At 35.3% G+C, this 23,814-nt stretch overlaps 1 protein-coding gene, 1 long non-coding RNA gene and 2 pseudogenes across 2 annotated transcripts; 1 reads left to right on the top strand and 3 right to left on the bottom strand.

The window, feature by feature from the left end:
- Positions 1 to 1,013: 1,013 nt before the first annotated feature.
- LOC120780917 lies at positions 1,014 to 4,329 on the bottom strand. The gene is made up of 3 exons (XR_005705967.1): positions 4,267 to 4,329; positions 1,132 to 1,185; positions 1,014 to 1,076 (listed from the first exon to the last, which is right to left on the bottom strand). It is a non-coding gene; the product is annotated as an uncharacterized LOC120780917 (long non-coding RNA).
- Positions 1,577 to 2,581, top strand: LOC120780916. The gene is made up of 3 exons (XM_040113147.1): positions 1,577 to 1,658; positions 1,735 to 1,928; positions 1,986 to 2,581. Exons 1-3 carry the CDS (start codon positions 1,619 to 1,621, stop codon positions 2,211 to 2,213), a joined length of 462 nt encoding a protein of 153 aa, XP_039969081.1. The 5' UTR covers positions 1,577 to 1,618; the 3' UTR covers positions 2,214 to 2,581.
- Positions 3,263 to 4,464, bottom strand: LOC120780915 (annotated as a pseudogene).
- Positions 4,465 to 5,197: 733 nt separating this feature from the next.
- Positions 5,198 to 11,880, bottom strand: LOC120780856 (annotated as a pseudogene).
- Positions 11,881 to 23,814: the final 11,934 nt, after the last annotated feature.

The raw sequence follows: 23,814 nt of genomic DNA on the forward strand, positions 1-23,814 counted from the left end.
TATCACAATGCTTCTTTATATTTTGTACATATGTGCATATATATATATTTTCTATATTTTATATAATTTTTTTTTTTTTATTTTTTGTTTTTTGTCACTAAGTTTAATTTCTGTATTTTTGTGTCACTGCACTTCACCATTTAATTTTTAACCAATGTGCCTTTCTGTATGGCTCGAAGGACCATGTTGGAATAGTGCACTCACCTTTTATATATTTTTTTTCACTACCAAATTAAGAAAAACGCACTCAATGCCGAAAAAAGGGGTTTTGTCTAATTTTTATTTAAAAAATGCTTTATGGCTTTGCTTAACCGATGCGAATTAAAAGAAAACACGTTCTTCAAAATGGTACAAAATAATGGAATAACGCGGTTGGTTTCGCAACGGGATGACGGCGGATAGATGCGGGATGGGCAAACGTAAGACCGATCGCTGGTAGTGTCGCTAACGAACTGATTGGAATATCTGGTAATCGGTCCTTCTTTATCCCCGTTGATGCTGGATAGAATGATGCATATGTGTGTAAGTGTGGGTGTCGGTGTAGAATGTGGGTTGTAAGTGTGGTGTGGTGTGGTGAAGATTGCGTGTTAGTGATGTAAGTTTTGAATCGATGTGGTGTGGTGAAGGTTGCGTGTTAGTGATGCCAGTTTGAATCGTTGGGGTGTGTGTGTGTTGAGGTCGGGGGAGGATGCTCATTTGTACAATGTCAATATAACATTTTGCTCGCTTAAATAATAATTATGTTTCAAAAGATACACATGTAGATATACAGCTAACTTTGCCGTTCTGCATCTAACTATATAAGTTGCAAAAATATCATATTGAATTATACTCCTATTATATTGTGGATAGCTATATATATGACCGGGAAATATATACGACTTTCACACTTACGTAAATCTCCCGATTCTCCAACAATATTTTTTCCTCTATCGCTTTTAGACATTATTCACTTGAAAGTGGGAAAAGCTCTGCGATTGGCGCTCCCAATGACCGCTGGCGAAAAAGCTTTTGCGTGACGATTTTCTGTTCCGCCAGAGCAGTCATTACAGCTTTATTATGGGCAAGTTGAGTTTCTGAAATTAATAATGATTTGTTATATAATCTTGTGGAATATACAGCGCTTCTTACGTTCCATTTGATCCAACTTTTTACAGACAAATGATTTTAACTTCCCGATATCCTCTAAAATGAGATATACATACGTATGCTTATGCCGGTATTCTGCTTGTCACGATTGTCTCATGTCTCTAATTGAGACAATCGTAATTTAGTGACTCTGTTAGTCAGGATGTCTCATTTTGGTATTCTGGCAGATACAGTCTCAAAAATATTCACCAAATAGTATGGTGAAAAGAAGGGCAGCAATCAGATGTTTAGTTTAGCTGATTAGAGATGAATGCAAGTGCACAATCGTAATGTATGAAACGATTACATGCAATTAGTTTTTTTTTTCATAAAATTTCAGCAGTAAAACTTCTTCTTAATAATTGCACAGTACAATTATTGAAAACTAATACTGAAATAGTTTATAATAAATGCTTAACATATGCATTTTATCTGAATCAATTGTTAAGTAAATATGAAAAAATTTAACAACACAGTTATCGATTAACACATGTGTTCATCCTTATATTTGATAATAATGGAAAAGGAAGGTAAGTAATTGTAAACAATATAAATTTCATTATTTTATGATTATTATAGTATATGTATAATATATCTTTTTTACAGATCATAATAAAGTGTTGCGCACCTCGAAGGAGCAAATAGAGTGCTATCTAAATTTTGTGCGGGTTCACCCGGAGATAAAGTTGCACAAAAACGACCCATCGCGGCCGAAAAGAATGGAGGAGCTTTGGGCGGAACTCTCCCTGCAATTAAATGCCCTAAAAGGGCCCACTCGGAACACCACAAAATGGAGAGAGGTAATATTTAACCATAGACATTGGCATATGTATGTATTTATGTCCTTTGATTTACAGAATCTGAGCCATTGGAAAAACCAAATAAGGTCACGCGCAAGGAAAGCCAAGGCGCACAAGCTGGTGACAGGTGGCGGTCCCAGCTTAACAAGTGAGCTCTCTGAAACAGAGCAGAGAGCGTTAGAAACGTTAGGGTCAATTGCGGTTGATGGGTTGGCAGATGTACCAACCATTGGCACAGAGCTAAGAATAGCAAGAAAGACCAATACGAGTGTGCAGAATTTATAATTGTTTTTTTCTTTTTCTAATTTAGGAAGAAGTAGTTTTCACAGCTGCACCGTCACCTCTAAATACGACTTCGGATGCATCCAATGATTGCACTCCGTCATCGTCCCGTAGTAAAACAATGACGACGGACGAAATGTTCCGAAATTATATGGATTTAATGGAAGGAAAAGCCGAGGAGGAGAGAGCTTTCCGTATTCAAACTTTAGATTCCATTAATAAACAATCGGAATCCATTAATAATTTAGCGGCAGCGATGGTATTGCTTGCTCAGACCATCGTAAAAAACACCGAAGATTGTACAAAAAAGTAAAAAATGTGCTTTTTTATGTACATATTAATTATTTTGTTGTGATGTTTTTTGTACAAAAAAGTGAAAGTGAAAAATGTTCCTTTTTATATACATACTTGTATAAATTATTTTATTGTTATGTTTATTTATTTTATAAATAAATGAAGTTTGAATTGAAATATATGTATATGTAGAATTTTAATTATTTAATGTGTTAATGCACCTTTGACGTGCTGCTCTGCCTCGAGTGTAATACTCCCCCGAATGGATTTCAGAGATTGCTCCCACATTTTCAGGAGGTGATTGATCTGGCAATATTTCGGTGTCATTTAGAAAAATTCCATGGTTTTGTAAAATGTTGTGGAATATTGTACAAGTATAAACAAATAATGCCGCTTTGGAATGTTTATACCGCAATGTACGTTCTCTTGAAATACAACGAAAGCGTGATTTTAAAACTCCAAATGCTCTTTCAATAGTTTTTCTTGCTTTTATGTGCCTAGTATTGAAGTTTTGTTCATTTGGTGTTTCAGGGTTTGCCACCGGTGTAAGAAGCCATGGCTCCAATGGATATCCCGAATCACCCAAAAGCCATTTAAAAGCTCCATCAGAGTGTTCTCTTATTAACTTTATCCTTGCTGGCGAAGTAGTCCATATACCGGAGTCATGACATGAGCCGGGAAATTTTGCATTCACGTGCCGGAAAATTAGTTCATCATCACAAAGCTATTGGAAAAATTAGTTAATAATTAGTTATTAATTAGTTATTGAATATAATACTTACCGCTTCAACATTAATGCTATAATAACCCTTTCTGTTCATATAATCATGCGGTACAACTGTGCTTGACAAGGCAGGTGCAATTATGCCAACATGAGTGCAATCAATTGCTCCAATTACACCCTTTATTCCAAATTTCGAATAAAATTTGGAATAAAATTATTGTATAGCGATTTATTTTCTTTTAAATTGGAATAAAATTTACGCAGTCTTAATTCTATTGTATTCTTCAACAGAATTAGGAAAACGCACTTCGCCGTGTTTACGCTCCACCACCAATTTACAAATATATTCGATGCAACGGGAAATGGTGGGTTGGCTCATCACCGCGAAATATGCATTTCCCACGCAACACTGATATGAGCCATTGCATAAAAAATATAAAACTGAAATAAACTAGAGAAATTCGATTGCATGAAAATATACTGTTTCTTTAATGTTAAAATGTAACTCACCCGAAGTTCAAATGGAATCGATGTTTGCTGTTGGTCATACGGCTTGAGTTGATTAATGAGATCCCAGCACAAAGATTTGGGAAATCGGAAGAACTTCCTGAATGTGTTCTCTTCGTATAAAAGCGGATCATTTTGTTTCGCAAAACAGTCAGATTGCGCCTGCGAATGTAGCTAGAAGATATGCACCTTATTATCCATTATTGCAAAATTATAAATATTAATACATTACCTCTCTTCCTCCTCTCGTTTTTTCATCATAAGGTAAAATAGTCCAACTTCATCAGCCATTGTTGTGTTCTTATTTTTCTATGACCTGCTGCAAAGCACATAACAAGTTAGAGACTGATATGGCTCAATTAGAGATGAGACAAACTCGCCAGAATACCAAACAGTCTCAAAATAGATTTCACCACAGATTCGTCTCTATTAGAGACTTGAGACTGCTCGCAGAATACCGGCATTAATGTTATTTCTTACATACTTCTGATATTTACAATGTACATTGTACATATATGTAGTTATAACTACCTTTAACAGCGAGAAATTGCTCACTTACAACGCTGCAGTTACAGTTAGAGCTGGAACTTCTGGGATCACCGTCCATAATAAAAAATACAGAATGTTTGTTAATAACATAATTATTGACAGTAGTGGTATGTACTTACACTGTGGTTGAATATTTTCAGCCCATCTCTCATTCATTTTTAATTTTTTAAAAGACATTTGGTATTTTCTGAACGCGTTTAAATACATATTTTTGTGCATACATTTTTGTGCGTGTAAAATTAAAGTGTTAGTGTTATATTTATTTGTATTATTAAAAATTTATTATTACAAACATCCATGCAAAATTTGAATCATGAGTAATGCGCCTTTATGAGGTAAACCTAACAATTTGCATTCTATTTCGTCTACAGAAACCGAAATTTCTTCTTCTTTTGGAGTTAAATCTACTAAACATATTCCTTTAGTTGTTGAATCTAGAGGTTCAGTGAAAAAAGTTTCTAAATTTATAAACTTCTTTCCTACGACTAAACCCCCATTCTCTTTTTTAAAACCCGTTATTTCTATAGGAGTATACGGCTTTATTACACAATAATTATCAGGGTGTTTCGAACTAAAAATACAGTTATTGTGATAGTACTGAAACGTTCTATTTTTAAGTAATTTTAAACCAACACATACAGGTTTTGTCACCAAATTCTCGAGTGAAATTCTAATAAAAAGTTGTTGTAGCACATGCGTTGGTTTCTTTACATATTTTTTTAGGGTTTGCAAATAGTTTTCGAAAGCATATGCAGATGAGCCAGATAAAAAGCCTATTGCTTTAATATTTTCTGCTAAGTGAAGCAGGTGATGAACATTGTATGTCACGCTCGTTTCTCCGAATACGACGGGGAAGTTTTGAACAAATAAATACAATAAATGTTTAGCTATATTAATATTCGCAAGGTAGGTTTTAGGGCAATGTAATATCCTACAAGCAGAGTGGATAAGCAAAAAGTGATAATATAGATCATCTGGCACATAATCCTTTAAAACTGAAATTTCTGTGTAGAGAAGAAATTGGCGAAATTCAGTTGCTTTCCAATTAAATATTTCTACGAAACCCCTAGGTTTTCTAGCAAATTCTTTGGGAATAAACGGCTTCAAGTCCTTTAAGCTCTTTGAAATAATGTCTTTATTGCCTTTAGTCACCCTCATATTAGTTTTATCATTTAAAATTCTCAGTAAAAAATTGCGCATTACCCCTAAGTCAAGAAGGTGCATGCTATCTATGTTAACTTGGCTAATCATTTTTACGCCAATTGATTCCATGGCGTTTCTTTATTCCTATATTTTGGTAAATGATGATTTCCATATACTCTATTAGTAAAATCGTCATCCGACACTAATTCTCCGCTGTCTACGCTATAAACAAGTGTATTCTGATTTCTTCGGCCCACTTGGGTACGTATGCACAGCCATTTGCCGATGCGTGACCAGGAATACCGCAAATAAATGCTTTAGCTGGGGCATCGCACACAATGCAACGAATTTCAACTTTGATGCTGTGGCCTAAAATTTCTACCCCATTTGCCAATATAAATAGGTTTCAAGGCAGTCTGGCTTTTTAGTACCCAAGTAAATTCCAACAGGAAGAACTGAAATGTTTTCAACATTAACTACTCTAATTAATATTGGCCACAGCTGAGTGCGGGAACTTCTGTATAAGGGTAAGCCATCAGTATTAATGTCTACTAAAATAGACCTGTAGTTTACAAAAATATTTGATGCTTTCTGTAACTGTTGTCTTACACCGATGTGACAATAGGAACCCGGCGAAACATTTTTGATGACTGCACGCTGTCTATGCTTTGCAAACAATGTCTCAACACTTCGCGGCACATCCAAGTTTTCGCTACGTAAAATTAGTAACAACTCTTCAAAACTTTCCCGTGAAGGTCTATTTTTAATAAACCATTTCGCAAGTTTTCTTTTAAACTTGGTTCTTCCTTTAAATCACTTGTTTCTTCATTTAACACACTTGTTTCAATCCCAACCTCTGGCTGCATCTCTCCTGTTGCACCAATCACTTCTGATTCTGCTATTTCTACCTCGTCAAACTTTTCACCACTGAGACTGTTTAAGTAAATGTCCCTTTGCTTTTTAATTAGTCTCTTTAAATTCCGCTTACTCATTATTTTGTTTATTCTCATTCACTTTTATTCACTTTAACAACAAATCGCAAATGTAGCACTTAACACGCAGCACAATTTCTTTTCATAAATAGGGATCAGGGTAAACAGCTGATTTTGCAGATGAGCGATTATCGATAATAACCTGTTGCGCCGATACATCGAACAGTCTTTTAATTGTCGTTTTCGCAACCGGTCCCAAACCTGATGCGAAATGACTAGCTCTGGAACTAAATTTTTTGGGACTGGTTCTCAATTTTACTGCAGGGTATTTACGACTGCATTTGTATGTGTTAGCGATGATGCACATAAATAGTTGAAATATGATATCTGTTTCTTTACAGATTTACAAAAATAGCTTATTTAATATTAGCCGTTAAGAACTGTTCAGAAATCTGAACAGGTATACAGTGCACTCGCGAAAACTTGAACTCATAAATACTATACTTGTTCGAATGTTATGGATTTTCATTTATATATTCGATTTATCAGTTTTTATACTTACAACTACTCAAGTTTTCTTGCATAATTCAAAATATTAGAATTCTGTGGTTTGCTGTTTTGTAAGATGGAGGTTGTTTTCTAATTTCAACCGAATTCAATACGTCCTTTTCGCGTAAGGATTGTAACATATTCATTTTTTTTGTATTCTTTCAGCAGTTGCCCATTGTGTAGATTTGCTAAAAATTGGTGCCGAGTCGGATGAACTAATGCATTTTCACCTTCAGCCTCAAATCCAAATTTTTTAGCTTCTTTTTCCCTTTGATTTTTCAAAACACTAAGGAGGACGACGTCTTTAAGTATGGCAAAGTTTAAAATATTTGTCCAGCACTTGATGAAAGAATCTTTTCTCAACTTATTGAAAGGTCGATCCAAAAATGTACCAACATTTCTGAATATAATTTTTTTCATTAATTCGACCGAGCCAAAGAATTTCGTTAATGTAACTTGAGGCGTGCTTTATTTGACCATCACAAGCTAATAGCTAAACCTAGCACCTAGCTTATTTCATATATTCCCTTAAAAACGAAGTGTGTTGGCAATGCGGGCGGGAACAGTCAGTTGATATTCAATTGGTTTCTAAATGTCTGATGTGAAGAAAAGGATAGTTTGAATTCCTTAATTTGTAAACGGGATATAAAATTACCATATAAATATATGGCTAAATGAGTTTCAGTCTCCTGCCCCACACAACACATAACCAACACCGAGCACCTAACCACAACAATAATCCCGCATCCAGAACACTCTACACTCACCGCATTAAAATATACATACGTCACTAGCACGCTTCATTCACCACCTACAATCCACATCACACATAACTACATTACCACTGCATTTTTCACCACAACCAAAAGGGAACAAAAGGGGCGGAGAAACAAGTTCGTCACTTCTTTTTCTTGCGATCCGAACGAAAGCCGTGCTCTGTTAATACCGAGGTTTTTCAGCCGTTGCATATTGTGCGAACATCCCTTTTTTATCTTCTGTGAAATTTTGATTGATTTGTACATAAAATCCTTCAGAGGAAAAATATATTTGGTGAAATTTTTGGCGGAATTGTGTGTTGCCTTTTTCATTGTAATTCCGAAAGGTGAGTGCGGGGAGACTAATCGAAAAAGGCATGGTCCTTCGAGCCTACAGAAAGGCACTATAAAAAAAAACAAATTTTAATACAAACGATTGTAGTGACGTTAAAACACATAAAAAGGGAAAAAAAACCAAAATTAAGTCAAAGTGAAAAGTTAAGTGGGACAACAAGAAATAAACACATACAGAAGCGAAGTTCATTTTTAAAATAACAATATATATATATGTATATATTAGGGTGATTCAAAATTTTTATTTTTTTTTCAATTGGTACTCGCAAAAATAGGTTCCTAGACACCTCTAAGAAAGCCTCTTCAAATATGAGTTTTTAATTGTAACGGGAAGGTCCTCCGCCTAACGGTTTTCTATTTTTTCTTATTATCAGATAGAAAAATTTATATCTCGCTTCCAACTACTTGAAAAAATATCTTGTTAATTAGGTTTTGTAGGAAATTAAATGCTCTAAAATATGGTCTCTTATGATTTTTTCGTAAACCCAACCGTTTAAAAGATATTAAGGGTTGAAATTTGACTATTTTTGGAAAAATTCTTTTTTTCTTATTAATTTTATAACTCAATGAAAAAAAATTATTATGAATGATGATACATATAGTTTTGTAGGAAATTTACTGCTCTATAAAAATGGTCTACTACGATATTTCGATTAAGTTAAGCGTTTACGAGATATTCATCGTCAAACATCAATGCATATTAAGGTGGATCAAAAAAAAAAATTTTTTTTTTCGTTTGATACTCTGAAAAATAGGTTCCTAGACACCTCTAAGAATACCTCTCCAAAAATCTATTCATAATAATTTTTTTTTATTGAGTTATAAAATTAATAAGAAATAAAAAATTTTCTCAAAAATAATCAAACTTTAACTGTTAATATCTTTTAAACGGTCGGGTTTACGAAAAAATCATAAGAGACCATATTTTAGAGCATTTAATTTCCACAAAACCTAATTAACAAGATATTTTTTCAAGTAGTTGGAAGCGAGATATAAATTTTTCTATCTGATAATAAGAAAAAATAGAAAACCGTTAGGCGGAGGACCTTCCCGTTACAATTAAAAACTCATATTTGGAGAGGCTTTCTTAGAGGTGTCTAGGAACCTATTTTTGCGAGTACCAATTGAAAAAAAAAAAAAATTTTTTTTTGAATCACCCTAATATATATATATATATATGAACATTTTTATATAATTACATGTTTTTGTGTAAAAATATAATAAAACAAAAATTAAGTTTTTTAAAAAAATTATAATACATAAAAAGTAACCCTAAACATAATTCGGGCGCGATCGGTCAAAAAAAAAAAGCGTCAATACAACATAATAACAACACACAATAGGAAAACTGGAGCACTCGGGCGTAGGACAACAAGACAGTAGAACCGGAGCACACAGGCATAAAAGACCACAAACTTACCTTCCACCAAAAAACCCCCTTGAGGCGAGATAAAGTAAGTGTATCGTTTTTGATTTCTATTTATTATATGTATGTACATATGTATGATAACAAACGGATTTATAATTAAGATAATCCGTTTGAACGGCACAAACCGGGAAAATTTTAATTATATATATCATCTATATATATAAAACAGTAAAAAAAAGCAAAAAAAAAATATTTTATTTGCCTATTTGCTTACCCCAGTGTTACGAACACACGTAACAAGCTAATCAAACAACAATTCAATCTCAAGTATCGACTTGCAAGATTTTCCGCAATACTCCTTCTGTTCCTCAAAACAGTAAGCAGTATATCTAAAATAAATAAGCAAAAGGCACAATAAAATGCAAGAAATGAAATAAAAGAAATAATAAATTCGAACATACATACATACATATTAACTAGTAACAAATCGATTTATATTATACGAAGTTAAAACAAAAAAAAACACAACGCATAAAGAGGTGAACACTTGCGCACGGTGAACTCTCTTTTGGATTCGTATCGCGCCTACAACAACGGAAGAACGTAAAAACAATATCCGTACAAGCAATAAAAATACTTGAATATGTGTACCATAGCGCATTACATACAGACCAGGCACATATACAAAGGGTATTGACGCCTGTAACTACGAAAGTGCATACGAGGGCATACGAATAAGTCCGCAAACAAAAAAAAGGTATACAGTAAATCCCGCTTAAGTGCCACACCTAACGATGTCAGGTTTTTGTGGCACTTAAGCGGGAGTGGTATTTAAAAGAAACCCGCTTAAGTGCCATATGGTACTTACGAAGATTTCGTTTATGAACTTTTCTAAAAAGCTGCAAAATTTTTGATTAAATCAATTTTATTGATTATAATTTACAAAAATTAATAAAAAAAAGAACGAAAAAGAAAACAATTTAACAAAGAGACCTTTCTTGAGATCAAAGCTTTTAAAATTAAATTATTAATTCAAGTTTACATATGGGTATGTACATACATTTTATGTAAGTACTTATCTACTTATTTATATGTAATAAAGTAGTTTCGCTTCAATTTAAAAAAAGAAATCAGTAATTTTTTTCTGACGAAGATTTTGAAATTTCTTTTTGAATAGCTTTTCTTCCAAAGTTTCAATTTCTTCGGCGTCAATATTGTTGTAATCTACAAACTTCTTAATAAGGTTAAGAGCACTTATGCCCGGTTTCACAGTCCATACTTAAGTTGTGCCTAAATAAAATCTTAGCTAAGTATTGTTGCAAACTGAGTGGTCGTTTGCGTTTCACAGTCAATGCTCAATTTCTATAAAATTTTATTATGATATATGGCAACGTTATGGGCAACATATGTTTTACAAATGTCATTCATAAAAATATGTTTGAAATATTTAAATTATAACAGACAATACATAAATTTGCGAGGAAAATTATATCAAAAATTGATGAAAACAACAAAAAGAACCCCAAATTTCATCAGTAGCGAGTCGGAGCACCTATGGGAACTGAAGGAAAAGTATAAGCTGTTATTGAGTGCAAACGAACGGACACTTGCCCTACGCTACGAAAGATGTCGCTGAAAATTCAAAGCAAATTCAAAACAAAAATCAGCTGTTATTTAAGCACTGCTTAAGTCTCCCCTTTTCAGTACTTAAGCATTACATAAGTATGAACTGTAAAACAATATTTTCCTGTTTTATCTTAAGTACAACATAAGTATGGACTGTGAAACCGGGCCTTAAAGTTTCAGCAAAGGAAGGTGGGTCAGTTACGGCATCAACTGCAGATTCTTCTGATGATTCAACATCAGCCTCATTTAATACATCTTTTACTATTTCCTCATCAGTAAGAACACCAAAGCAATCAATGTCACTGTCGCACGCAACGTATTCATCAAAGTTATGTATTTCAATAGGGACATCTGCTATTTCCTCGATAGGGTCGAACGAAATATCTTTTACTTGAAATCCGGCCTACAAAACGAAATTCAAGAATTTTAAATTAAATACATACCTGCAATATTTTGCTTTTCATAGTTCAAACATAATTATTAAGAGCTAAACTTACTATTTGAAAGCAATTTCTTATGGTATCGCTTTTAACAAGCCACCACGCCCGTTTAATAAAATTAAGGGCATCAAGTATTGAAATCGATGTTATAAATTGTTTAATTGATAAGCCGTTCTCTATGGCAAGTATTTGTTTTCGAACCATTATTTGTCGGAAATAAACTTTAAATCAGTGTATTATCCCTTGGTCGAGGGGCTGCAACAGTGATGTCGTGTTTGGTGGCAAAAATGTAATCTTTACATTCTCAACATTCAAACCATCAACTTTATGGCGGCTGCGTTGTCAACTATTAATAACACCTTTCGCTTTTGCTTTCCCATTTCATTGTCAAATTCCTTCATTATCATTGACCACAAAGATCCAGTCATCCAAGCTTTGTTCTGGGAATAGTACGGCAGCGGCACAACTTTTCCCTTAAAACACCTCGGGTTTTTCGACTTTCCAATTGCAAAAACTTTTTTGAAGGTTCCATCTGAATTACATAAAAATAACAGAGTCAAGCGGGCCTTTTGTGCCTTACCGCCCACCGCCTTGTCTCCTCCTTTACACAACGTTCTGCTTGGAAGAGCCTTGTAAAAAAGACCGCTTTCATCCGCATTAAATATATCGCCTGGCTCGTAGTCCTTTATTAAGGTATTTAAAACTTCATTGCGGTAGTTTTCCGCCGCCGTAGTATCAGCATCTGCTGCCTCGCCTTGAATTTGTTTAAATTTAATATTTTCACGTCGCTGCCAACGCCACATCCAACCAGCAGTTGGCTCAAAGTCGCAGCCCATTTTAAGTGCGAATTCCTTTGCCTTTTGTGCAATTTGAGCTCCACAAATTGTCGCATTCAACGATCGCATCTGGTTGAACCATTTTGATAAAGCTTCCTCTACTTTATCACATGTACCAAAACGCAATCGTTTGCGTTTTAAATTAGTTTTCGAGGCAGCCGCCTCAATTTATTCGCGCTTCCTCCATATTCGATGGATGGTTGAAATGTCCACCTTGAACTTTTTTGTCACATCAGCCTTCGGCTTTCCTTCGTGTTCAATCAAATTTATTGCTTCCAACTTTTGTTTTATAGTCAAAGCAGTTACTATTTTGCGTGTTTTACCAGGCATTTTTCTGTATTTTTCAAACTTACAACGATGCAAATGACAAAAGCGAAAATTTTTGACACATAGATAGCGAAGATCGATTAAAACAAATGCTCGATAACAAAAGCACTTATCCATATTGCCATATTTTAAGATTTTACAAGAATATTTTTCGATTTTATAATTTTAAATTTAAAGTGGCACTTAAGAGGGGAAAACTTAAACCAAATTTTTTAATGAAGCACGAAATTTAGTGGCCGCTAAGGGCGATTGGCACTTAACCGAGTGGTACTTAAACGGGGAAATTTCTATACATTTTTTCGAAAAAATGTTCGAAGCAGTAAAATACAGGTACTTAAGCGGGAATGGCAGTTAAGCGTGGAGGCACTTAAGCGGGATTTACTGTATATACATACATATATACTAGAGTGATTCAAAACAAAGTTTTTTTTCGTTTGGTACTCGGAAAAATAGGTTCCTAAACACCTCTAAGAAAGCCTCTCCAAACATGAGTTTTTAATTGTAACGGGAAGGTCCTCCTACATACAGTTTTCTATTTTTTCTTATTATCAGATAGAAAAATGTATATCTCGCTTCCAGCTACTTGAAAAAATATCTTGTTCCCTATATTTTGTAGGAAATTGAACGCTCTACAAAAAAGGTCTAATATGATTCGTAAACTCAAACGTTTAAAAGATATTAACAGTTAAAGTTTGATTATTTTTGGGAAAAATTTTTATTTCTTATGAATTTTATAACTCAATGAAAAAAAAATTTATGAATGATGAAACTCATTGTTTTGTAGGAACTTTACTGCTCTATAAAAATGGTCTCATATGATTTTTCGATTAAGTTAAGCGTTTACGAGATATTCATCGTCAAACATCAATGCATATTAAGGTGGATCAAAAAAAAATTGTTTTGTTTGTTTGGTACTCTGAGAAAAATAGGTTCCTAGACACCTCTAAGAAAGCCTCTCCAAAAACCTATTCATAACATTTTTTTTTCAATGATTTATAAAATTCAGATTAATTAATTAAGAGTCAGAAATTTCTTATGGTATGTGGTGAGCATTTGTACAACTCTGGTGTGTGAAATTATAGACTATGACTTTTTGAAAGTGTTTTCACCCTTTTTTGCAACTATTTCTGTAACCTCTTTACTCATAGGTTCATATTTGTCGCCTCGGAGTCGCCCTATACGAAATCTTTCAAACTGATAACACAAAAAAACATCCTGGTAAGTAGGTAACTGGGACTCAGAGAGATTTTACGGATATATGCCAAACACAGGACATTTCTGTCTAAATTTAAATTTAGATACAGACATTTTGAGTTCTGTGTTCTGTTGAGAGAATATAAGTGATAGCATAAGTGAAGGAACTCGATGAAAAAATATTTATGTGGAGACCAGTCCGAACGTGTGCTTTGGCGTAGGTGAATGAATGTGAGTGATAGCACTCGGCGAAATCAACGTCAAGAAGTGTGGCCGCAAGCCGATTTTCACCTTGCGCGGTGTGGCGCGCGCCTTTGCGCACGTATCTCGGGAACGGTTCGTCCTACGGCCATGATCACGTATACCATTTCGGTAGCAAATGACGTGACAAACAACTTTTGTTTTATACATTTTGCCATGAGATGCGTATTTCAGGCGCTAGGTAGACATTTTCACGATTTTAGACGAATTTCCGAACTTTCAAGGCCGGCGTTGGGGTTGAAGATGCAATCCGATCTCAAAACAAAAAGTTGCATTGGAATCAGGAAGTACTAAGGCAACTTTTCCGCACTATTAGAAATCCCGAATCGAAAAAGTCCGGAATCGACCCACCCTAATGCCCAACTTATTCCAGTGTGAGAGCGCCTCAAAATAAGCGTTTTTATATTATATTGCATTGTAGCCAGATCGGGCAAAATAATGATTTTTGGGCATTAAAATTAAAACACCCAACATTCATACGATTGCAAATTATTATACATATATTGGACTTTTAATATATGGCGAAACTATTTAAATCATTTTTATGATTTTATGGAATATTAAACCAACTGACTTTTCATCTTTCAATACTTAATAAGGTGAATTAAGCCTGTTAGTTCTAAATTAATAAATGCTTTTAAAAACGTTCTATTATTTTTTGCGCGTAAATAGATCATGTAGTACATAAGTGTATTTTTTATCATGATGAGACAAAATTTAAAGATTTTGAGCTTAGCAAAGAAACTGAAATAATTTATGCAGTCAAAAATAGTGAATGTGCCACAGATCTATCCAAAAAATTCAATATTGCTTGGTCCACAACTTGTAGAATTGTAAAACAAAGAAAAACAAATTTTAGAATGTGTTAACAATACGCTATCTGACCCTGGAAAACGTAAAACGCTCCGTGCCTCAAAACTTCTTACAATGAAAAACGCACTTTACAAATGGTTTTTATTGCAACGTACCAAGAATTACCGATCAACGGATTAATTTTAAATGATAAAGCTAAGCAGTTAATAAAGGATAGGTAAAGGTATTTTTCCTAGCGATAAATGGCTTAAAAATTTTTAAAAGCGGCTTGGAATACGATTTATTTCAATCTCAGAGGTATAATTATCTTCGCGATCAGAACTATTTGAATTGTTCAAAACTAAGCTACAAGCTAAAATTCAGAAAATTGAACTATGTCCAGATAAAATTTAAAACGCTGATGAATCCTAATTATATTTGATTATGGATATTGATCTTAAGATGGCTCAATTACAATGTCACTCCTTTGATTCAACCAATGAAGAAAAAGGCAATAATAATAACAAAAGGCATGTTTTATTTGACTAGCAAATTAAGCTATTAGCTTATTTTGTATCGAAGAGTTATTATGTTGGCTTGTCATAAGCTAGCGTGTATATTGATCTAGAGCAGGCCTGTCCAACATACGGCCCCCGGGCCACCATCCGGCCCGCATAGGCCCTTCATCCGGCCCGCCATCTCTTATAGTCTTTGGGCATCCCAGTTGTATAGGCCTGAAATACGTGATGAATAAAGTAGTGCAGACAGTTAATTTTATACGCGCAAGAGGGCTTAACCACAGACAGTTCCAGGCTTTTCTGGCTGATGTCGGTTCAGATCACGAAGACATTGTATACTTCAGTCGCGTTCGCTGGCTCGGCAGAGCAGCTACACTAAAACGATTCTATTCCCTGCTGGACGACTTAAAGATTTTTCGTGGCAACAAAGACCAAGAAATTACTTTCCTTACTGATGAGGAGTGGTTGGCAGATCTGGCTTTCCTGGTTGATATACATAACTAAATATCTTTCTGATCTTAACTTAAAACTACAAGGGAAAGACCAACTATGCACACAGTTATACGAACACGTTCTAGCTTTCACAAAAAAGCTTTTGTTGTTGGAAAAGCAGCTGGAACAAAAGCAGTTGATTCATTGGGAGACCTTATCTACAGGAAAGCAAGATACCTTGGATTTTGACAAGTACGTCTTGATGTTACAAATATTAAGGAATGAGTTTGACGACAGATTCGCAGACTTCAAATCACAATCTCCATGCATGAAAGTGTTTCAAAATCCATTTGATGTTGAAATTGAAGGCGCTGCGCTGAGTTTACAGCTGGAGTTAATAGAATTGCAAAGCAGCGCTCATATAAAAACGGCATATTGTCTTCCAAACTTAATTTAATTTAACAAAAAGTAAATTACACCCAGTCAATACCCAAACCTTACTAAGCTGGCTATTCAACATATTTCTTTATTTGGTAGTACATATGTTTGCGAGCAGCTGTTTTCTCGCATGAAATTTAACAAATCAAAAACCAGATCATCTTTATTAGATAGCCATCTTAAAGGCATTTTGCGCATAGCCACTTCTAAAACTCCAGCTGACATAGATGCGCTGTGCAAACAGAAAAATTTCAGACATCTCATTAATTAGATTTTAAGAATAAGAATATCTTTATATGCTAAGGCCATAGTTACATTAATAATAATATATTAAGATTTATGTGATGTTGCTTTTTATAAATAAATAAATATACCAAAACTGAACGTCATTTTATTTTTTTTTTTGGCCCGCTACGGTTATGAAAATTCTAAACCTGGCCCTTCACAAAATTATGTTGGACGGGCCTGAACTAGAGGCATTGTCAGTTCATCGCCTTGGCGATTTAGCTATGATTTTTCCAAAAAAAAAGTCAACTACTTGGCAATAACGATAAAGTTCATTTTGACAGATGAAAATGTAAAAAAACCAAAATTACAAAATTTTGTGTTTTGCTTAAGTTAAAATTAATATAAATCTGATAATTTATTATAATTCTTTTACAATGATATATATCGTCAAATAAACAAAAAAATATATATATTGTATTTTTCGATTAGTCTCCTCGCACTCACCTTTCGGAATTACAATGAAAAAGGCAACACACAATTCCGCCAAAAATTTCACCAAATATATTTTTCCTCTGAAGGATTTTATGTACAAATCAATCAAAATTTCACAGAATGTATTTGTATTATATCCGCAAGAGGGTTGTGTAGAAGTTAAATTAAATTATTTATTTATTGAAGATAAAAAAGGGATGTTCGCACAATATGCAACGGCTGAAAAACCTCGGTATTAACAGAGCACGGCTTTCGTTCGGATCGCAAGAAAAAGAAGAAGTGATGAACTTGTTTCTCCGCCCCTTTTGTTCCCTTTTGGTTGTGGTGAAAAATGCAGTGGTAATGTAGTTATGTGTGATGTGGATTGTAGGTGGTGTAGAGATGAGTGTGGTGAATGAAGCGTGCTAGTGACGTATGTATATTTTAATGCGGTGAGTGTAGAGTGTTCTGGATGCGGGATTATTGTTGTGGTTAGGTGCTCGGTGTTGGTTATGTGTTGTGTGAGACAGGAGACTGAAGCTCATTTAGCCACCCCGGCCCCCCTAGGCGAATATATCAGCCTAGAAGTCGTTGCAACTGCTGGAGCGTGGCTACAACGCACAGTGAGACAGCCCAATAGTAACCGCGGCAAAAAATGGTTTTTGACTTGTCGTCCAATTTGGATGAAATTTTCACAGTATATTAACAGATATATGAGTAACAATTCCCTGAAATTTCAGCCTCATAACTTCATTACTTTTTGGTCTAGAGTAAGTCAAAGTTAAGGTATGCCAACGCGCTTGAAATATGTTAGTTCAATATGTAATAATCAAAAGCTTATTAAAATAAAAATACATAATAAATGTAACTTTAAAGTATTTTTTTAATTAATTTACATAGTTATTGTAGAATGAGTAAATGAAAAAATAAATTAAAAAAAAAAACAAAATTTTTTTTTTCTTAACAACAGAATTGTGGTGCAAAAATTGAACATTTTGCATTTTCAATGGCCTAGGAAATATAGAGCAGCCCGTCGCCCTAGGTGCAGACTTATACCAAATGAAAGTTTGAAATCTCAGCTTTAATTTAAAGTAGAGGAGATATAGCAAAAGTTTGCAAAAGCACATTAAACATACAAAAAACTACAAAAAGTACGTAACGCACACATTCTGTCGCTATACGTATGTTAGCATGCAAAAGCATGTTTACAACTTTTTACTTTTATTTTTGAAGTGAAACTTCTTTACGCGCGCTTGGCTTGGGGAGTAAGCTGACGAACGCGTTACGAAAAGTGTGATCAGGCGAGGCGAACGGTAATTTCTGGTACATGTGTACATGTGCACGCATACATATGTATGTTTTGTATGCTTGTGCATTATTTGTTCGGAAGTGTATGCAAATATACATATGTATGTACATATAAATATATATGAATGCAAGAACATGCAGATCAATGCGCGCGCATGTAATAAATTATGTATATTGATAAGTTATAAAATCATGATTTAAATTTCTGAATGCGCACATGCGTATACATAATAAGATTATGATATGAGCATGTGCAGAGACATAAGATTAATATGATAGAAAATGTACATACATGCATAAAAAATTTGTTTATGTTCTCTGTGCGAGAGGTGTGTTTTGTACACATTTTTCGCTGTTCAAAATGAAATAAATATAAACGAAATTCTTCGTTGGGAGTGTATTTCTGTCTCTGCCTATTCTCTGGCCCAATAACACAGTTAATAATATCATAAAGTTTATATACAGAAGGCTTATGGTCGAGTAGGTTCTGAAGAACTAGGAGAAAACTATCATACGTTGCCACTAATCTTAGCAGGAGATTTCAATATCAATTTCGCATCCGAAGATGGACAACTCTTGATAAACTTTCTACGAGATAAATTAGAGTTACAAATGAATAATGACCGTAATGAGCCAACTACAAGACATGGAACAACAATCGATGCAGTTTTTTCTAGATTTCTGTCTAATTTTAATTCTAAAATATATGTATCGTATTTCTCGTATCATAAGCCTATTGTCTCGGTTTTACAATCAACCACAGTAATTACTGATGTACCCAATAATGAATAAAACAATGAAAAAAAAAATAAAAGATCTATGGAAAAATACTAATTTACTAATGAAAACATAAAATAAATTTAAATATTTGTAGGAAATTAATATATGTATATGTGCATACATGTATATTTTGTACACACACATTCATATATATATACATATAGATAGAGCGAAAGAAGTTTCACTTCAGTCGTGCGGTCATAAGCACACTCACTTTTTTTAATTGTTTACTATTCACTTATTGTGCAAGAGAATAGTAATAAATTACATTTGTTTTTTGTTAGTTATTCAGAATTATGCTTAAAAGATCATTTATGTTTTAATAAAAATATTCTTGTTTACATAAATTTTATTTACGTTATTAATTTGATAGTTGAAGGTCATTGACTTTGGGTTAGATAGTTGCATAATTTTTAATTTAAATTGATAGTGCAAGATATTGTTCTTATCTAAGTTGTGTTATGATCACTTTCTAATGTGGTTAGTTTAATTGTTATATTGTAGTGCCGCTTGTCGCCTGGCAGGAAAATAGAAAATAGTATCTTGAATTATAATTATTTTTGTTGTCCAAAGCTCATAAGCAGCCAAATATAGTGAGCATAATTTTGGTTTTGGTTGTTGTTGGTTTTTGGGCATTTTTCCATCCGCTGAGCCAAACCAGTTGTTTTTTTTGCTCAAACATATGTACATCTGTACACACATAAATGGTCGTGTGCTTATCAATTTTAGTGAAGTAAAAAAGTAAGAGAAAAAAAAAGAAGCTCACGTAAATAAGAATATTCTCTTTGTATTAATAATAACTTTTAGCTGTTAATCCCAGCAATCCATATTATAGCACTTACTTATTAAAAACAAACTGTAAAATAATATTACATTGTTGTTGTTTTAAATATTATTGATCAACAAATGGTAATTGCAATTATATATGTAATTCACAATCTATTTGAGCGTGCAAGTTTAAACAAGTTTATATAAAGTGATAAAAAAAATTCAACAAGGTCATGGATAATTCAACAATTTCTTATAGTGCAATTTTTAATATTTGGATGGAAAGCAATAAAGATATTGATGTTGTTTTTTGTGTCATATCAACAAATTACAATGAAATGTTAGAATGAGAAACAAATTGAAAAAATTAGAATAGCATGATGATGTTAAAAAATTATTGATTGAATGAAAAAAAAATATTGTTTTTTTATTGCATTTCAATGGGAGGTGGGCGTATTAGTGGGCGTGTTATTGTAATTTTTGCATGAAACATTTTAAATGATATAAATTACAGTAATATAGTATTTGAAGGTTGTATTTAATATATTTTAGAAAATATGGCACTTTTTATGTTGAGGCAATATGGGTGAGGGGTTAAAAGTGGGCCAAAGTTCAATTTTTATTTCAAATAATGTTTTTAACTGTATAACATTCAAGTATACCAAAATTGAAAGTTATACCTAAAGTATTACGGACAATACGGCATTTTGAAAATGTCGACTGTATGGCAGGTGGGCGTAAAAGTGGGCGAATTTTCTTAATTTTTTTTTTTTAAACTGGAATTGTCTCAAAAATAACCTGTGCAAAATTTCAGAACTCTACAATGACTCCTTGTATTTGATGCCGGCGTTGTCTCACTCTGCAACGGTGCTTAGGCCTGAGGTGCGGCGCGGTCGGGGCGTTTGTTGCTGGCGTCGTGTCGACGTCCCATTCTGTTGCCGCCGGATTCGAGAGGATGATGTGGTTGGCTGTCGACGCTATCGTGTATCCCGGCTTATTGGCGGTCGTCGGAGCGCAACCACGGTGGTAGCTACCAGATTGTTGACCGATGTCGTGTCTGGTGGTTCGGTGCAGCATGGTGTGGTGAGGCCACATACATATCTGGCACAGGTTTCCCGAAGTACACTCCTGGGTAGTGTGGGTAGGTGCCAGACAATTGAGGCAGTGGCCGTGTGCCTGGAAGACGCGCAGCCTTTGCTGTGGTGGCAATCCTTTAAAAATGGCGCAGTGCATCAACCGGTGCGATCGACGACATATTGGGCACCTGATGCGCTGCGGCTCTGCTGCTGATATGGGCGTTGACGGCAGTGCTCGCGTTCCACTACGACGACCCGTTGATGTGGTGGTTCGGGGAGCTGCGACTGGGCCAGCCGCAACTGGGGCTGCCATTTAGCGTGGCACGTGGATAGTCGAGCGAATGGTTGGCGTCGGAGTGAGTGGCATATCTGCATCCATGTTTATCTGTATGGAAGAGTGTTATTTTAATTGTAAATTTGTTGCATAGAGTGGATAAGGGTATGGCTGCCACGTTGTGGCATAAGTGGATGGTCAAGTTGATCGACCATTAGGTTGTTTTGTTTGTTATTTTATAATATTTATTTTATCGGGTTTATTGGATGATTTTATCGTTTACGTTTCGATCGGCGGTCGGTAATAAACATAGTTTGACAAGCGGTCTTGTTAGCTTTTCGGATTGCATACGGAAATCGACTACGCAATATGACCGTTGGAGTCTTGGTAAAGCTTCTCTATGCGGCCAAGCCGCCATTTGGTAGTGGGGAGACACTCGTCCTGTATCAGGACACAAAAAATTGCCAATTGATACCTTGGGGGCCGTACTTTTGTACAATGTCAAGTGATACTTGTTTAAAGAATTCCACAAACTGTTTCTCTGTGGCACGTTGAGCTCCAATGAATGTTTTGCCTTTATCGCTCATGAGTTTTGATGGGAAGCCACGTCGAGCGACGAAGCGAGGTAATGGCGCGAGAAAAGCCTCCGTCATCAGATTAGTTCATAGCTCAAGGTGTACTGCCTTTGTCGTGAAACATACAAAGACAACCACATAGCCTTTCATGAGAGTGGAAGACCTTAGCATGGACGCCTTTATTTGAAAAGGCCCAGCAAAATCGACACCTGTGGTGGTGAAAGGCAGAGCGAAATTGTAGCGTTCAGGTGGAAGTGCCGCCATAATCATCGTTTTTGCTTATGCATAGTTCTTGCACATGAAAATGCATTTCTTGATTTGGGGCTTCAGACGTGGGATGTAATACTCTTGGCGTACCATATGTTGCATGAGGCGATGTTCGGCGTGTAGCATTAATATGTGGATTATTTCAGGAATAATGTGGCAAATGGTGACCTCTCTAGAATTATTATGGGGTGGCGTTCGTTGTATGTTAGGCTCGAATTAGCAAGCCAACCATTGGCACGAAGCAGACCTTTCGTGTCCAGAAACGGGTTTAGAACTAAGAGCGAGCTTTTTTTATCAATCGGCTTCGATTAGTGCGACCTTTGCCTTTTGTAAATCTTGATGAGTCAATGTATCGCATTCGGGGTAAGTTGCTCCCTTAACTTTAAGTTTAAGCCGCTCTAAGAACTTGAGCATATAGGCGACTACTCTGAGGGCTCGGGGGAACGATGAAAATCGTTTAAGGATGTCATTATCATTTAATATTTTGTGGTTGGTGTCGATTTTTCGACTTTCGGGGGCAATTATGTTGCGCATTGGCGATTGTGGCCAAGAATCGGTGATTCTGTTAACCACCGGGGGCCATTCCCCCACAGGTTGGTGGTGGCAAGATCCAAGGGTTTGGACCCTCTTGTATCTAGATCAGCAGGATTGTCAGCACTGGCTACGTGTCGCCAAGTGGCTGATCCTAGTAGGTTAAGTATTTGCGCCGTTCGGTTAGAAATATAGGTTTTCCACGCGTGTGGTGGTTTTTCTAACCAGGCTAGAACTATTTCGGAATCAGATCATAGATATAATTGGTATTTTGCTATGTCTAAGTGGGTCTGCACCATGGAAGCTAGTTTTGCTAGTAGTAGAGCTCCACAGAGTTCAAGTCGTGGGAGACTTAGCGTTTTTAGAGGCGCAACTTTTGCTTTTGCCACTGGTAGGTGGCTTGTAGTTGCGGCATCGCTTTGTGTGCGCACATATATAGTGGCACAATATGCCTTTTCAGAGGCGACGTAGAAGCCGTGTAGTTCCACTTTGTATTCGGGGGAATAGTTTACCCACCGTGGAATTTGTATCTGCGAAATGTCTGTCAGATTATTAGCGACCTGGGACCACTTTCTAAGCGAAGAGGTTTCACTTGTTCGTCCCAGTCAGTTCCGTCTAGCCATAATTCTTGGATCAGGATTTTCGCTTGTATCATAATTGGCGAAAGCCATCCTGCGGGGTCGAAAAGTTTTGCCACCGAGGATAAAATTTGTCTCTTCGTTGTCGCGGATAATGCGGATATGGACTCTGTCGTGTATTAAAACTGGTCCGATGTCGCATTCCATTGGATGCCCAGTGTTTTTGTTGTACTTTCCTTTTCGAATATAAGGAAATTCGTATCCAACAAATTGTCGTTTGGTATATTTTTTAAGATATTTGGGTGATTAGATGTGATCTCTTTTGGGGGAAACCCTGCGGTCTTGATATCACTTGTGATAAGGACTCGTATGCTTGTGAGAAGCTGTGGCTCCCAGACAAGATATTGTCTACATACGTTTGTAAGTTTAAGACTTGTGTTGCCAGAGGAAATTCTGACTTTGTGTCTTCTGCCAGTTTGTGTAGCGTACGAATGGCTAGATATGGGGCACAGTTTACACCAAAGGTAACTGTTTTCAATTTAAAGTCGTGTAGTGGACTATTGGAAGATTTTCGGAAAATAATCCGTTGAAAATCCTAATCATTTTTATGAAGAATTATTTGTCGATACATTTTTTCGACATCCCCATTGAATACGTACATATTTGTATATACGCCAATTTAATATGAGGAGCATTAAATCTGATTGT

Source organism: Bactrocera tryoni, unplaced genomic scaffold, assembly GCF_016617805.1.
Source record: "Bactrocera tryoni isolate S06 unplaced genomic scaffold, CSIRO_BtryS06_freeze2 scaffold_25, whole genome shotgun sequence".
NCBI classification, from domain to species: domain Eukaryota; kingdom Metazoa; phylum Arthropoda; class Insecta; order Diptera; family Tephritidae; genus Bactrocera; species Bactrocera tryoni.

Bases quoted from the DNA above. Each gene is read 5' to 3' on its own strand.
- LOC120780916 (XM_040113147.1), top strand. From the start codon at position 1,619: ATGTGTTCATCCTTATATTTGATAATAATGGAAAAGGAAG. The intron at 1,659-1,734 runs GTAAGTAATTGT...TCTTTTTTACAG, and splicing joins GATAATAATGGAAAAGGAAG to ATCATAATAAAGTGTTGCGC. The intron at 1,929-1,985 runs GTAATATTTAAC...TTTGATTTACAG, and splicing joins ACACCACAAAATGGAGAGAG to AATCTGAGCCATTGGAAAAA.